This window comes from Xiphophorus couchianus, chromosome 9, assembly GCF_001444195.1.
Source record: "Xiphophorus couchianus chromosome 9, X_couchianus-1.0, whole genome shotgun sequence".
NCBI classification, from domain to species: Eukaryota; Metazoa; Chordata; class Actinopteri; order Cyprinodontiformes; family Poeciliidae; genus Xiphophorus; species Xiphophorus couchianus.
In genome coordinates, this window is record NC_040236.1 from 24,495,956 (window position 1) to 24,509,914 (window position 13,959).

Here is a 13,959-nt window from a genome sequence, read left to right on the forward strand (position 1 = left end):
TAAAAACAAAAAAGAAACAACAATAATATACATGCTGTTTCCGGTCGCTGGCTGTTACTCTGCAATGTTTGTGTTTTCTCTGTAATTCCAGCAAAGTTCAATAATAATAATTATTAATAATAATAATAATAATAATAATAATAATATATTTGTTTTCTTATTTTCATGGGGACCTGAACAGCCGCTCCCCGAGGCGCTAATTCACACCGTGATCTGCGGGGCTGCAGTCAAATCAAAGTGTCTGTTGTTGAAGCAGCAAACTTTAAATATGAGCAGCGACTAAATTAATCCGAAAACTAAAACCTTCAGCAGCGCAACAAAACGTCACGGGATCATTTCCTCTCCCCTTCCCAAAAAATGACTAAAAACAAACAAGTTCACTCACGGCTATTGAGAATGCGCAGATTACTGCGCCCCCCCCCCCCCCCACCTCCCCTGTCCCCCCCCTCCTATACTTTCTTGCAGGCGTCTTGTCTCGATTTTTTTTTTCTCTCCCTGCGCTGAGAAATTCAGGCTTATTGTCTGCTGCTGCGCTCCCAGGGAACAGCTGCCAAGCCAAGGCCACATTCCCAGTGTGTTGCCCGACATCTCCGGGTCCGTTCACCCCCATGCACCACCACCACCACCACCACCACCACCAATCAGCTGCTGCGCATCCATATGCATGCTGCCGCTGGTTAGGCAGAAACAGAAAGGCCGCGCACCGTGACCCGCAGCTCACCGATCACTAACTCTGGATGGATCGACCTAAAGGAGCATATGCTGCAGGAAGAAGAGATTTACCCCGATCCGCTTCTGACAAATTACTAGCAAAAAATAAAAAGTAAAAGAAAAAAAAATAAAAGGAATGTTGAGGAAATATGAGCTCGCGAAAACGCGACTCGTGTGCAGAGAAACTAAAAACAACCAAATTCGATCCAAAGCGAAGATGCAGGCCGCGTCTGCTGGGCTGGGGTTTGGATCCTTTGTCGTCAAGAAGCGTTTACGATTCAGTTAGTATCATTACGTCTTTTATTCATTCACGTCTTCTCCATCTAGTAAACTTTATAAGTTTATTTGCTAATGTGAGTGTATTTGTACAAAAGACAAACAAACAATCAGACACGAGCAGTCCGGGCCGGACGCAGAGTCTTGAGGAGTGGGCTCCGGCTGTGTGGGCCCCATCCTGCAGAATGTCTTTAATAAACCTGTCTCTGTTCTGTTTTTGTTGTTTTGTTTTTGTTGTTGTGTTTGTTTCTGTGGGCGGGGGAGCGGGCGGGGGAAGGGGGTTAAAGTCCTGCAGTGATGCTCCCTTTGCGCTTCCCCACATCACGCGTTCAAGCAGCGTCCTGTTTTTGGCGGGTTCTCTTTCTCGTTTTCGTTTTTCGTTGTTGTTTCTATCGCGGATGCGGCGTGCCGGGCAGGGGGTTCAGCGCCGGCTGGCCCCCCGGCCCCAGGCCGTGAATAAGAACCCGCGGGACCAGAGGTCTCTGCAGGCTGGGGTGCGGCGCGGAGGGAGTCCGGTACATGCTGCTGTACATGGCGGCGGCCGCGGCGGCCGCCGTGGTGCTGTCCACGGTGCCCAGCAGGCTCGGGTGGTAGAAGTAGGGCGAGGGGAACATTCTCTGTAAGGCCGAGTAGTTTCCTGCTTCAGCCAGCAGCTCCAGACCGACCGCCGTCTGCCTCTTCCACTTCGTCCTGGAAATCAGATCAAAATCCAGCTGATCAATTATTTAATCACTCTCACCGAGTCCCTGAACGCCTCTTTAATTGGTATGCAGAGGCCTAATTACTGCAGCCAGAATGTACAGTGAAGGTTTAATTAGGCACAAAAAAACCCCCAACTATATATGGTTAACCCAAACTTCAGCAAATGTTCGTTTCTAAGCTGTTTAAACACAAATCAATACAAGCTGCACTCTGATTGGTTGGTGAATATAGCAGATCTTTACAGAAAAATATTTACACTCACATATACACACACCATTTTTTACTGTTATATATATAACAGTAAATATATATATTTACAGTATATATAGATATATATATATATATATATATATATATATATACTGTTTTGCTTTACTAGCAAAACAGTATATATATATATATATATACTGTTTTGCTTTACTAGCAAAACAGTAAGGCATTAAAAAAGACTCAGTAAAATAAGTACTGATTCATGACGTGCCTGTGAAGACAGTCTCAGTTGTTCTGATCCAAAAGGTAAATAATAATAATAATAATAATAATACAAACAATTCAAATCCTTTCAAATTGTCAAATGTTTATTGCTACTATTAAGAAGCTGAATGATTTTTTTTGTTTCATGAATGGTTCCGTTGGAGTTTTTCTCACTCTGTGTTTCAGGGTAACTGATGTCTGCATCTTTATTTTTACTCTTCCAGCAGCTTGTGTTGTTGTGACAGAACATCCGCGATGAATTTAGTCCAATAAAACATGTTTAATTATTATTATTATTATTATTTTGCTTTACATTATTTATATTTGTTATTTGTAATGTTGTTATTTTGATTCTCTCTTTTTTTAATGTTCAGGTTTTTCCTGAGGGAACGTCCTCATGTATTTCTCTTCATTGTCTCGCGCTGGATACGGCGACACAACTGACCAAATGAATATAACTATTATTATTATTATAAATATAACTGGCCTTAGATTGAACGATGAGACATTTTAGGGACATTTAAATCCAAAATGTCAGTAACATTTAGATCTGTCGTTGTTTTGCTGGATAAAACTCCTCCAGTTATCCTGTAAAGTAGTTCCGTTTTTTACATAGATAATTGTTGCGTCTGTATTTATTTTTGATTATTATTATAATATATATCTATATTTTTGGCTTACCGTCTGTTTTGGTACCAGGTCTTGACTTGCGTGTCCGTCAGGTTGAGAGCCGCCGCCAGGTCCATGCGGTCCTGCACGCTGAGGTATTTCTGTCTCTCGAAGCTTCTCTCCAGCTGGTTGAGCTGGTGGTCAGTGAAGGCCGTCCGGGCTTTGCGGGGCTTTTTCGTGCGCACCGGCGGACTGTCTCTGCTGCTGGAGATCTCCCGGTCGCCTTCTTCTTTAGTGCCTTAAAATGTGCGAGAAATTTGTTTTGTTTTTCTAATGCTGCTAATAATAATAATAATAATAATAATAATAATAATAATAATAATAATGAATTTATGTTCCATAATCATGAGCAAGAACCAAACTTTCTCCCCCCAACAAAACTTAGTGCAAACAATCCCTTCTGGAGGGAAAAGAAACTCGCGTGTATTTGTCACCTGAAGTTTTTCTTTTTTCTTTTCTTTTTTTTCCCTCCATCCTCTGTCTTTCAAAAAACAAAAAAACGAGACATCAATATATCAATTCATCTCTATTTGTAGCCGCGTTTCAATGCGCCGTGATCCTCCCTCCAGGAAGAACAATAATCTCTCTAATTGACCCACTAGGGAGAATCACAGGGCTTACATCTGTTTTCTCATCTATTACTGGGAGAAAGCGCGCTGATGATAACTGTTATTATTATTATTATTATTATTATTATTATTATTATTAGAGAATACATAGAATAGATTTTTAAACTTTATAAATCAAACTATCCCTTTAAAAAAAAAATTCAAGAAAATAGAGTTAAGTAAAATCTATATATATATATATATATATATATATATATATATATATATATATATATAGCTTTTACTTTCATATATATATATATAATATATATATATAAAAATAAAGTGTAAGTAAACCAAGCTAGAAGCAGCTTGTCTTCCTCAGCTCAGTCTCTCTTACCGTTGCATTTCATTTCGCTCTGAATATCGTCCCTTTTGTCCAACTTGCTCCTGTTCTCGTCCTGCTCCAGTTTGGGCCGGAACACGTCCGGTCCCGCGGCACTTTCCGGTTTGGGCGTGTGATGCGGCGACGAGACGCTGGTGCTGTAAGGTGCGCAGGCCGCCAGCGGTTTGCTGTCGCCCAGAATGTCTTTGATTAAAAACGAGGAGGTGGCAGTCCTGGGGGCGCAGCCGGCGCCTCCGACCTGCTGCTGCTGCTGCTGCTGCTGCTGGGGAGACAGCGGTAAGCTCTGCTGCTGGCCGTGGTGGTGGTGGTGGTGGTGCTGCTGCTGATGGAGGTGGTGCTGATGCTGAAGGCTGTCCGGGACCAGATGCGGCTCGCCGCCGTGCTCCATGGTGACCGAGATGGGGGACGACGGGGCCGTGCCCACCGTGTCTATCTCCGAGCATGGCGACGGGGTGGCCTGGCTCCTGAAATCCGCCGTCCGGCCGTCGGCGAGCCGGAAGTCTCCGTTCATGAGGGCGCCAGAGTTGGAGGCGCCGGATAAAATAGTGTCTATCCCAAAACTCGCTCCGCTGGATGCTTCCATGTTAAGAGAGGACGGGTGAAGCCTTCATAACAACGGCCGCGCTGCTTTCTCCCGCAGTGTGGGAAATCAAATCAAATCACAACGAAATACACTCTTGAGAGAGAGGAGAAATTTAAAAAGATTTAAAAAAAAAAAAAAAAAGGAGGAAAGAGCTGAGAAGAAAACCCAAAAGAAAAGAGAGAGAGAGAGAAAAAAGAAAAGAAAAACAACAACAACAAATAAAGGAGAAAATCCACGTTTGTGCGGCTCACAGTCTGGATGGTCCAATGTTACATTCAGTGGAACAAAGTGCGGCTCTGCTGCTCCTCGTCCTCGTTGCTTTTTGTTTTTTTTCTGTTTGGATGTTGAACTTTGTGTTAAAAGTTGAGGCGCATGGAGAGATATACACAGGGCTGACTCCTCGACATCAGGCTCCCCCTTTTTGCCGCTAATCGCTCCGGTGTTGCTCCACAATGACTTCCTATGCTGACGTCACGGCCCACGGCGAGGAGGGAATTAATATTTTCTCCTTTATAATAAACACTCGACGCCCTTTTCTCTCTCTCTCTCTCTCTCTCTCTCTCTCTCTCTCTCTCTCTCTCTCTCTCTCTCTCTCTCTCTCCCATGCTCCCATCCACCTTCCCTTTGCCCCGCTGCCATTGGCTTGCATCCTGACCGGCTCCTCAGAGTCACCAATCAGAGACGCGCTCTCCTCTCTCAGACCCTCGCAGCAGGTTCAGGAGCCGCGGCTCATCTTTTTTCCTCCTCTTCTTCTTCTTCTTCTTGAAATAAAAAAAGGAGCAAAAGGGAAAAACAACAGCCGCGCGCACTTTATGACCAAATTGGAAATATTTTTACATGGCGAGAGCTAAAACTGAATGTTGGATTTCTTTATGATCTTTTTTCTCTCTTCATTTTGCAGTTTTTGTATTAAAAGAGAAAAATGAAACGCCCGGATTTCATTTCATAGCCAATAATAATAATTATAATTATAATAATGATAATAACAATAATAATAAAAACAGATTCAACTCCAGTTCTATGGTAGGAAAAATAAGAAACATTATTGTTTTTTAACGTATATATTTTTCTTCCTAAACGTCGTTTTAAAGTTGCAAATATTTGTTTAAAGCTTCGATTACGATTTTAAACTACAGGCGTAAAATATAACTGAAAAATAAATAAATAATAATAATAATAATAATAATAATAATAATAACTGCGGAAAGATAAGCGGCACCTGACGTGAATCCGGGGGGAGATTTTTTTTTTTCTTCTTTTTTCCCTGAAGAAGGTCGAGCGGTGGAGCGGTGACTGCCATGACAGCACATCCTGTTAATAACCACGTCACCCTAATTAGTAAAGTAATTATGAGGCGCTAATGAGCGTTCAGAGGCAGTAGGAAATTCAGCACTTTTCGCCTCGTTCCGACGTGGATTTGAAGGATGTTGAACGGAGGATTTAAAAAAAAAAAGAAAGAAGAAGAAGCTGACAGTCTGTAGAGCAGCGCGGCTCTCACTGCTCAGGAAACGCAAACATGGAATTTCTTGAATTCTACTTCTACTGTTTCTGCCGAATTTCAGGAAAAATATGGATGAATTAATTCCGGGTTTTTTCTAGGCTTTTATTATTATTATTATTATTATTATTATTATTATTATTATTATTATTATTGCAGTAACCATCGTTGTGTTTTTCCTCCAGCAGGTTCGCAGAGGAGAAATGGAGCCTTTCATTGCTGGAGGTAAGAAGCTGAATCTCGGATTTGAAGGTTCGTTCGTACATTTGCCTTAATCATAAATGTAACCATTGAATTCATTATTATTATTTCAAATAAAAATGGTTAAATTAATTTTTAGAGTTCTTTGTTAAAAATCTTAAAATATTTTTTTTCCCCCAGAAAAAAAAAGACTTTGCTTTCCCCTCTACTCTGTTTTATTTTTTTTATTTTTTTTTGGCTTTAATGAAAATATAACATTTATTGTGAGTGACATTTTGATTCCCTCTTGTTTCTGTTCATAGATTTTTTCCCCCCAAAAAAGGTTCATTTGAAGCTAATGATATTATCTGTCTCTTTAATTCCCCCATTCTATTTATTTAGCTAAAAATATTCATAACAAACGACATTAAATATTCCTGAATGATAAAATACAGCGCCGTTTTTGAAACTGAACTTCTATCGTGACCCCGTCTCTTTTCTCCAGCCTCCCTCACAAGAGATCTGGCAGAGATCGACCACAAGGCGGCGACAAACCGAGGCCAAAGTCCGCCTGATGTGGAGCAGAGCAGCGCGCGCCAGGCCGCGGCTGCCCTTTAATAAGCAACAGCGACTCGTTTCCCTCCGCAGTTCATCCGCAGTTCTCTTCTGAACGCTTATTGTGCGCTTAGAGAAACACCGGCAGGATATCATGAGCGGGACGCTTGATCCACGCACACAATGCTGAGCCAGTCAGAACATCCGCTAATCAGAAAACCCCTCAATCTCCACAAACCGCCCAGGTCAGATCAAAGCGATGCTTAAACACGTCAGTCAGTGTGCGGACAGGCGCAGAGGCTGCGCATCATCCCGCAAACAGCAGCAATCAATCTCTTTATTAGGGCTTTTTTCCCCCTTCTTTTCTTTCTTTCTGTTTTTTTTTTTTTTTGGTCGCAGCAGGAGCAAATTGAAAGCTACCAGTTACCAGAACCGCCTTACTGGCCTCAGCTGATGGTCGATGATGGGACGGTGCGCGCACACACGCACGCGCGCGGATTTACACACATAGTGGCTGCTGGAGGCACCACATCGATTCTCTGGCGGCGGTGCGTGGAAGCTGTCACTTCTCCGCCGGCGACCTATGCGGGTCTGCACAGTTGCGGCGTTTACAGAGAGACGCCCCCGCGTTTAGACTGTCAGGCGGTGAGGGGTCGGATGGCCGCACGAGCGTCCTCACGCGCGCGCGCGCGCACGTTCAGGAGGCTTTGCTGAAGTTTTAAGCAAAGTGCTAAAAATCACCTTAGAGTTTGAGTCTGTGAAAGTCCCCGCGTGATTATTTAGCCAAAATTAAAACTACACTAAAATAAATACATAACTAAACAATAATAATAATAATAATAATAATAATAATAATAATAATAATAAAAGGTGCAATTTGCTAATATTTTAAATTGGGAAGATTTTATTGGAGAGGTCTGATTTAAACTTTTAACTTCAAAAAAACTTTTTTTAAAGCAAATAACTCAACAAAATTGGTTAAAACCTCAAATCTTTTTAAAGATAATTTAATTTTATTAAATAAATTAATCAAATAAGTTGGTTTTAAATATTATATGTTGAATGCAGCAAAAAAATAGAGCATTTATGTTTTATGAATGGAAAAACAAAACATATGCACCATCATAACAACAGAACACTGCCACATTATATGAATTTACCCAATCCAATTCTTGATCTGGATTTTACATTGCATGACCCCACTGACAGACATATGGTAATATTAGTGGCCTAATCATTCTAATACACTTAATTCAGTTTTATGGAAATCATATCGAATCATAACTCAAGTCGATATGGTGGAGAGAAAAATGGTCATATCACAAAGATAGCACACAGATTCACCAGAATGTAAACAGTGAGTGATGTTTGGAGGGAGGAAACACTTCCCCAAATCCATAACCATTTAATATACACTTTTAAAAACATTCAAGCTCAGGTTTGTCAACAGTTTTTGCTGCACAGAAATTGACTTTATCCTCCTTGGCAGTAGAACCACGACTAGCAACACGTTCCCTCATGCCATGCTAACAGGAATCAAACAAATCAGTAGTGGTCTGTGAATACGGCACAAAATGTTGATAAAATAGTGTTTAAATTATTTCAATTAAATCTCTCCCCCCACGACCAAAGCTAATCTGTTCCTTAGCAACAACTCCTAAAGAATCTCATCTTGCTAGCATGTTTGGTGTTAGCGTCAGCATCTGTGGCTAAACTAGCTGCAGAAAAACTTCAGCTCTCACTCCAACACGGAAACTTTATCCATCACAAGTTTTCTTTTTAACATCAGTCCCAATTAAATCAATATTAACATATTGGCCTTATTGTTCTCGGTTGTCTAAGAGATATGCTAAGCTAGCTGGCTGACTGAACCAGCAGCTACAGTTAAATCAAAATGTTTAGGCACCAAAATGCAACTTTCATAAAAGATTATATTTCTGAACTACTACCCAAAATCAAAGTGTAAATATTTTGAATGGGTAAAGTTAAATAAAATTTTAAAATAAATGTTTATAGTGTGGATTCTATGTCTTTTTCCATCAACATTTTCATGCCAACATTCATATATCCAATCTCTTTTAGCAGAGATGTAAACAACAGAAGCTCATCGGCATAAAATAAATTCATTTTGTTTGTTTCAGAATGAGTAGGAAACATTTTTAGTTTTCTTCTTAAGAAGCTTTAATTATAAAATTATGCCAGCAATTTCTTTGAAATTAAATATTACAAAAAAAGAATGTATTTCATAAAAACTATTCAAATCCACTAAATTTGAGCCGTAAAAACTAAACGTTTTCACCAACATATTCAACCAGATTTTTTTTTTTCTCAACTTAATTTTGTTCTAGCTTCTCCAGTGCCAACTATATATCCCATCCTACAATAGTTAGCAGTCACGTGGAAGGACCTGAGCAAATAAAAGAGGTCAAAATGTAAAGAAAGAAATCAGATTTGGGGAACTCATGATCAAACCTAAAACATGACTCGTGGGGAGAAAAGTGCCGCTTCATGGACGCCTGTGTGTGAGGGAGGGAATCAAAGCGCTGCGCTCATCAGCTCACGGCGGCAGGAAAAATAGCTGGAGTGTCAAGAGTCAGCGTGAGGGCCGCAACTGACCGCCCCGTCAAACATGTCCTTGACAGATGGTCGGGGGTGAGGGTGGAGCAGGTTTATATTGATTAAAAGATACAAACCAGACATGCAGTGTAATGGTATGCAATGAGGTCAGTGTCCAATCCAACCTCTATTTTTCTCTTATTCCTTCTCCTGATGTCGTTTTATGTAACAAAATACATAAATGGTTTCTTGTGTGTTGCAGGAACATTTTCAGCTCTTCAGTCCTAAAACTTTCCAACCAAGTCGGAGAATCAGCCTGTTACAGCAACAACACCAACATATTCAATGTTGTTTTGCCTTTTATTTCAGAGTGTTTGTGTTGTCGGGGTCACCAGAGCGACAAACAGCTCAGGGCCGGCTATACAAGGATGGGGGCCCCTGGGCTGGAGCCGGTTTTGGTGCCACACTGCTCTACTGATACAAATTACAATACATCTATAGGTAGTCCCATACAGGAAATGATGCATGGTGTGTTTAATATGTTAAGCAGTAGTTCCATAATCTTCCCCAAAAAAATACTAACACTCTTAACTACTTTAGTATTGTATATATTTATAAAAATTCAAAAAATATCAATGAAATTCATCTGATATGCACTTATGAGTTTTATATAAAGGACAATGCAAACACATATATAACAAAAAAGAAAGAAAAAAAAAGAAGAAGAAGAATTAGGCACTTTGGGCTGCATTTGTATTAATCTCCCTTTTACTCTGATGCCCCTAAATTCAGAAGTTCTGTGTGAAGTTTGAGCTCACAGATGCTCCGTGAAGCTGTGAAGAGGTTTGTAAGACAACAGAGAATAATAAGTTGTCATGTTTTAAAAAAAGGTAAATAAAGTAAGTTTGACAAAATGTATTCAATTACATGCAACAAATTAAGTGAATCTTTTTTAAAGGTGCAGCTCTACTCTCTCTTTCCAGTGTGCGCATGTTTCCACATGAGATACTGATGCACGCTACATTCATGGAGGGAATGTAACACCCGCGTTAGGTTGTATCATTTCTGGGCTGCTAAAAATAAGCACCTTAGCATATTTTTAACTATTTACCGCCACAACAAAATATTCAAAGAATCCCAAATGTTGAGCTTCTCTCCTCCTGCTGTCAGAGGAGCAGGATCAGAGATGCGCAGGAAGTGGAGAACACATTGATTCGAGCACGCTCCAAACACGGGCCGGCCCTGACAAGGTTGTTATAACAGTCGGTGGGGTCTATACAATCGCTTAATCACCAAAGCTGTCAGTCAAACGGGGGCCGCTGCTGGCTCCATGCATGGCTGCGAGCGGCGTTCCACTAGCAGCCTCCCTGAGTGATTGATCCGTGCTGATGGCATCGCAGAAATAATTACAAGTCGTCTCCTGATGTGTGATTCCGCAGCACGTTCACGCTTCACGAAGGTAATCGGGAGGGATCAGGAGGGGTCAGTGCCATTTCCTATTACCTGGAGTCCGAGCAACAGAAAAAAAAGGAAAAAAAAGGGTAAAACAATGTGAGCAGAGTGAGGGGGGGGGGGATGTGTGGGGGAGGTAGAGAGGTTTGGGTGCGCTTTGTCAACGAGTTCTGACGTGATTTTTGTCCAATCTCAAGCACTTAGAGGCTAAAAGCTGAACATACTGCAGCAAACTGACGGAATCCGACGTTCTCAAACGGGGATTTTAAATAATCGGCTTCATTTAGTTGATTCCCATCACAATAAATCGACTGTTAGACGCCATGTTGGGAGACGGTCAAGTTTAGGGCCGGTTTAAAGTCGCAGGATTAAACTTTGTGTGCTGCACCAAATAATAAATAAGGAAATCAATATATTAATCAAAGCCTTAATAACCTTACTGAAGGTTAGGTTGCAATAACCTTACTGAGAGTTATTGCAGTATAAATTTATCTCATGAGCAGACGTTAAAGTCAACATGAAAAAATACATCATTAGATTTATGTGAGGACAATAAACAGGAAACCTAAATTAAAAAAAATCTCTTCTATATATGACATCTGGTCTGACGTCCTGTAACAAGCCCCTGATTGGTCGAAATGTGTGTACTTTTGCATATTTTTGCGCTTCCATTTTATTTTGTACGAGTTAAAATTTTCAAGTCTGACGTTGGGCAGGAAGAGGACAAAATGTCCGTAGAATTTATAACCCAGAGAAGGAAAATCTGAACTTTTTGATCTGGCCCCGACCTCAAAATCCAATATGGCCGCCCCGCATGGAAAAAAACTTGATCTGCGCTTCTGACGTTTTGTTTGTCTCTTTGAATCTGATGCACAGTTTGATACCTGTGGTTATTGTACACACCAAAAACAACAAAAGATCAGGATGCAGAAATCAACCGGCAAGTGATTGAGGCTGGCCAATTTTTTTCCCCCTGTGACTCGCTGACCGAAAAACCTGTTGGGTTTCTCTTTGTCTCTAAGACGGAAAGTTCCCACCCTTTATGGCCCATAAATGCATCACTGAATGTCATGATGTTGTTAGGTTAATAAAAATGTCAGAGAGTTTTGCTTTTATCCATGAATGGGGCTGATCTTTCAATCCTTGCTTTCTGTTACGGAGGAAATACATTTCTTTCTTTTATGTTCAGTGTTTGTTAAAACTACCGAATAAATACACGTGTTGCAGAAATAGTTTGTACTTTCTCCAGCGTCGCCCTCCAAACCCGTTCCTCTGTGTTTCAGATATCTCCTCCAACACACCTGAGTTCACTGACTGCAAGCGACAAAAGCAGCTGATGGTGTCATCCAGGACTTGTCGCCATGGAATATCGTCTCCTCTCCTTGAAAATGTAGCTGCTAGCGTGTCATGATCGTCATGAAGCTGTCGTTCAACAACAGTCTTCAGTCAGAGGCCTCCCCAGATTTGTTGCAAAACTGACTGCTAGCAGAAATCCTTGTGGTCTACAGAATCACCGTAGACCAGAGGCTCCTCCAAGACACTTGTTTGATGAGCTTAATGTTCCCTCTGTGATAAATAAATTATGTTTCAATTGAATTGCATTAAAAATGTTGATAAAATTTTTTTAAAAAACATTTGATTTTAATGACACCAAATCAAAGAAAAATGACATAATATTTGATGATGCCGCTGTGAATTTGTGAAACGTAAATTGAGCAAAATTCTTGAAATCCAAATCTAATAAGACCTACCTGACATGCCGTATTTGGGTTTTACGCATAAATACATAACTGCATTATGTCTCGTTCCAACTCGGTGGCGTTCCTCCTGACGCTGATCGTCCCGTAATAACGCGCTTCTGTTTCACATCAGAATGACACATCAGCAGTTTAATATGGCAACTGGCAGGCAAAAGAAGAACCCGGAATCTGCTGTTCTGTTTTTTCTTTAAGGAAGGAATTGATTTTCATGCAGAAGAAGCATTAACCTTTATTAAACACCTCTCTGGTCTACACAGGAGCGCAGCAGTAAGGAGCAGCCGTACGACGCATTACCCGTCCCTCAGCCGCTGACAGCGCTCACTCCCTGCATCACAAACAAACAAACAAACAAAAACAAAAAAAGAGAGAAACACGCAGAGAACACAAACAACACAGTGTAAAATGGGAATCAAGCAAGTAAACAACGAGCGTATGATATCTGCACATGAAGGAGGCATCCTGTTTCTCACTCTCTCTTTTTTCTGTCTGTGTGTGTGTGCGTGCGTGTGTGTGTGTGTGCGTGAGCGAGCGGGACCGGCGGAGGCATGATGTCACTAATGAACCCGGAGAAACGCGGCGGTGAATAATGAAACACAACACTGCATTTTGCAACAGAAAGAAGAAAAAGGTGAGATCATCAGCGAGCAAGGGAGGCAAGAGTGAAAGAAAGCAAGCAATGATTAAATGATCAAAAGCTGGCAGAGCGCGGCTCTGTGTCACTGCGAGGCACACTCATCTACCCACAAGTGAAAGTTAGGTTTCAAGCACAGTGTAATTATAGCTGGGGATGTCAGTTTGACATTAATGCAGCCAGCAGAAATTCCCTAATTGGCCTCAGAGGAGAAAGTGAACCAGAAAATATATTAACATTTTAAAAAAGCATATTTTGCCTAATCCTTTCACTTTCCAACAATATTTGAAGACCAAAATGCCCCGGGCATGAGAATTTAAATGAGCAATTTTGTTTTTGAAGGAAACGGCCAATGAGACAGAAAATAGACTAAAGGGAAATCATTAGTGTATAAGAGATCCTGACAGGCTCGCCTTGCTGACTGGCTGGCCTGTCACTAGGAGTCTGTGTTCTTCAGCTCCGCGCTATGAGCTAAGCTGATAACATGAAAAGACCCATAAACGTGCAGCCAGAAGTCAAAGCCTATTATCTAGAAATTCAAATGCGGGGGTAAGGATGAGAGGAAAAGAAAAGAAAAAAAGAAAAGAAAACCAAAGGAGGGGTGGAGAGGCAGCGGTGGTGGTGGTGGGTGGAGGCATAGCTCTCTCCGTCTCCTGTAGGGGAAAAACTGGCCAGAGCGAGAGAACTTCTAATAGGCCCTGTTATCTGACACAAACGTGTGCCAGAAAATGTTGCTGCAAATCATAACATCGCTTGACAAAAAAAAAAAAAGGAAAAAGAAAGAAAGAAAGAAAAGCAGAGAGAGAGAGAGAGCGTGGACGGCAACAAACTGCTGGAAGTTAAGGGAGAGACGCAATGTCACATGCGCCCAGGCTGATGTGACATGACCGTATCAGAGAAACACAGCTAAGTGCAGTCAGGAGACGTTAGGCCGCTCCCCCGGTGATGAAGCAGCTGA

At 41.2% G+C, this 13,959-nt stretch overlaps 1 protein-coding gene and 1 long non-coding RNA gene across 2 annotated transcripts; one reads left to right on the plus strand and one right to left on the minus strand.

The window, feature by feature from the left end:
• Nucleotides 1–993: 993 nt before the first annotated feature.
• On the minus strand, nucleotides 994–4,887 carry barhl2 (BarH-like homeobox 2). The gene is made up of 3 exons (XM_028026838.1): nucleotides 3,781–4,887; nucleotides 2,845–3,070; nucleotides 994–1,677 (listed from the first exon to the last, which is right to left on the minus strand). The coding sequence occupies exons 1-3, from the start codon at nucleotides 4,367–4,369 to the stop codon at nucleotides 1,377–1,379; spliced, it is 1,116 nt and encodes a 371-aa protein (XP_027882639.1). The 5' UTR covers nucleotides 4,370–4,887; the 3' UTR covers nucleotides 994–1,376.
• A 523-nt stretch (nucleotides 4,888–5,410) lies between these two features.
• Nucleotides 5,411–12,206, plus strand: LOC114150442 (uncharacterized). The gene is made up of 2 exons (XR_003596748.1): nucleotides 5,411–6,119; nucleotides 9,421–12,206. It is a non-coding gene; the product is annotated as an uncharacterized LOC114150442 (long non-coding RNA).
• Nucleotides 12,207–13,959: the final 1,753 nt, after the last annotated feature.

What these genes read in the sequence shown, in the direction of transcription:
- barhl2 (XM_028026838.1), bottom strand. Translation starts at nt 4,369, where the DNA reads ATGGAAGCATCCAGCGGAGCGAGTTTTGGGATAGACACTATTTTATCC. An exon ending in GAGCGAAATGAAATGCAACG is followed by an intron (nt 3,071 to 3,780) that starts GTAAGAGAGACT and finishes GCACATTTTAAG; the next exon opens with GCACTAAAGAAGAAGGCGAC. An exon ending in ACCTGGTACCAAAACAGACG is followed by an intron (nt 1,678 to 2,844) that starts GTAAGCCAAAAA and finishes TCTGATTTCCAG; the next exon opens with GACGAAGTGGAAGAGGCAGA.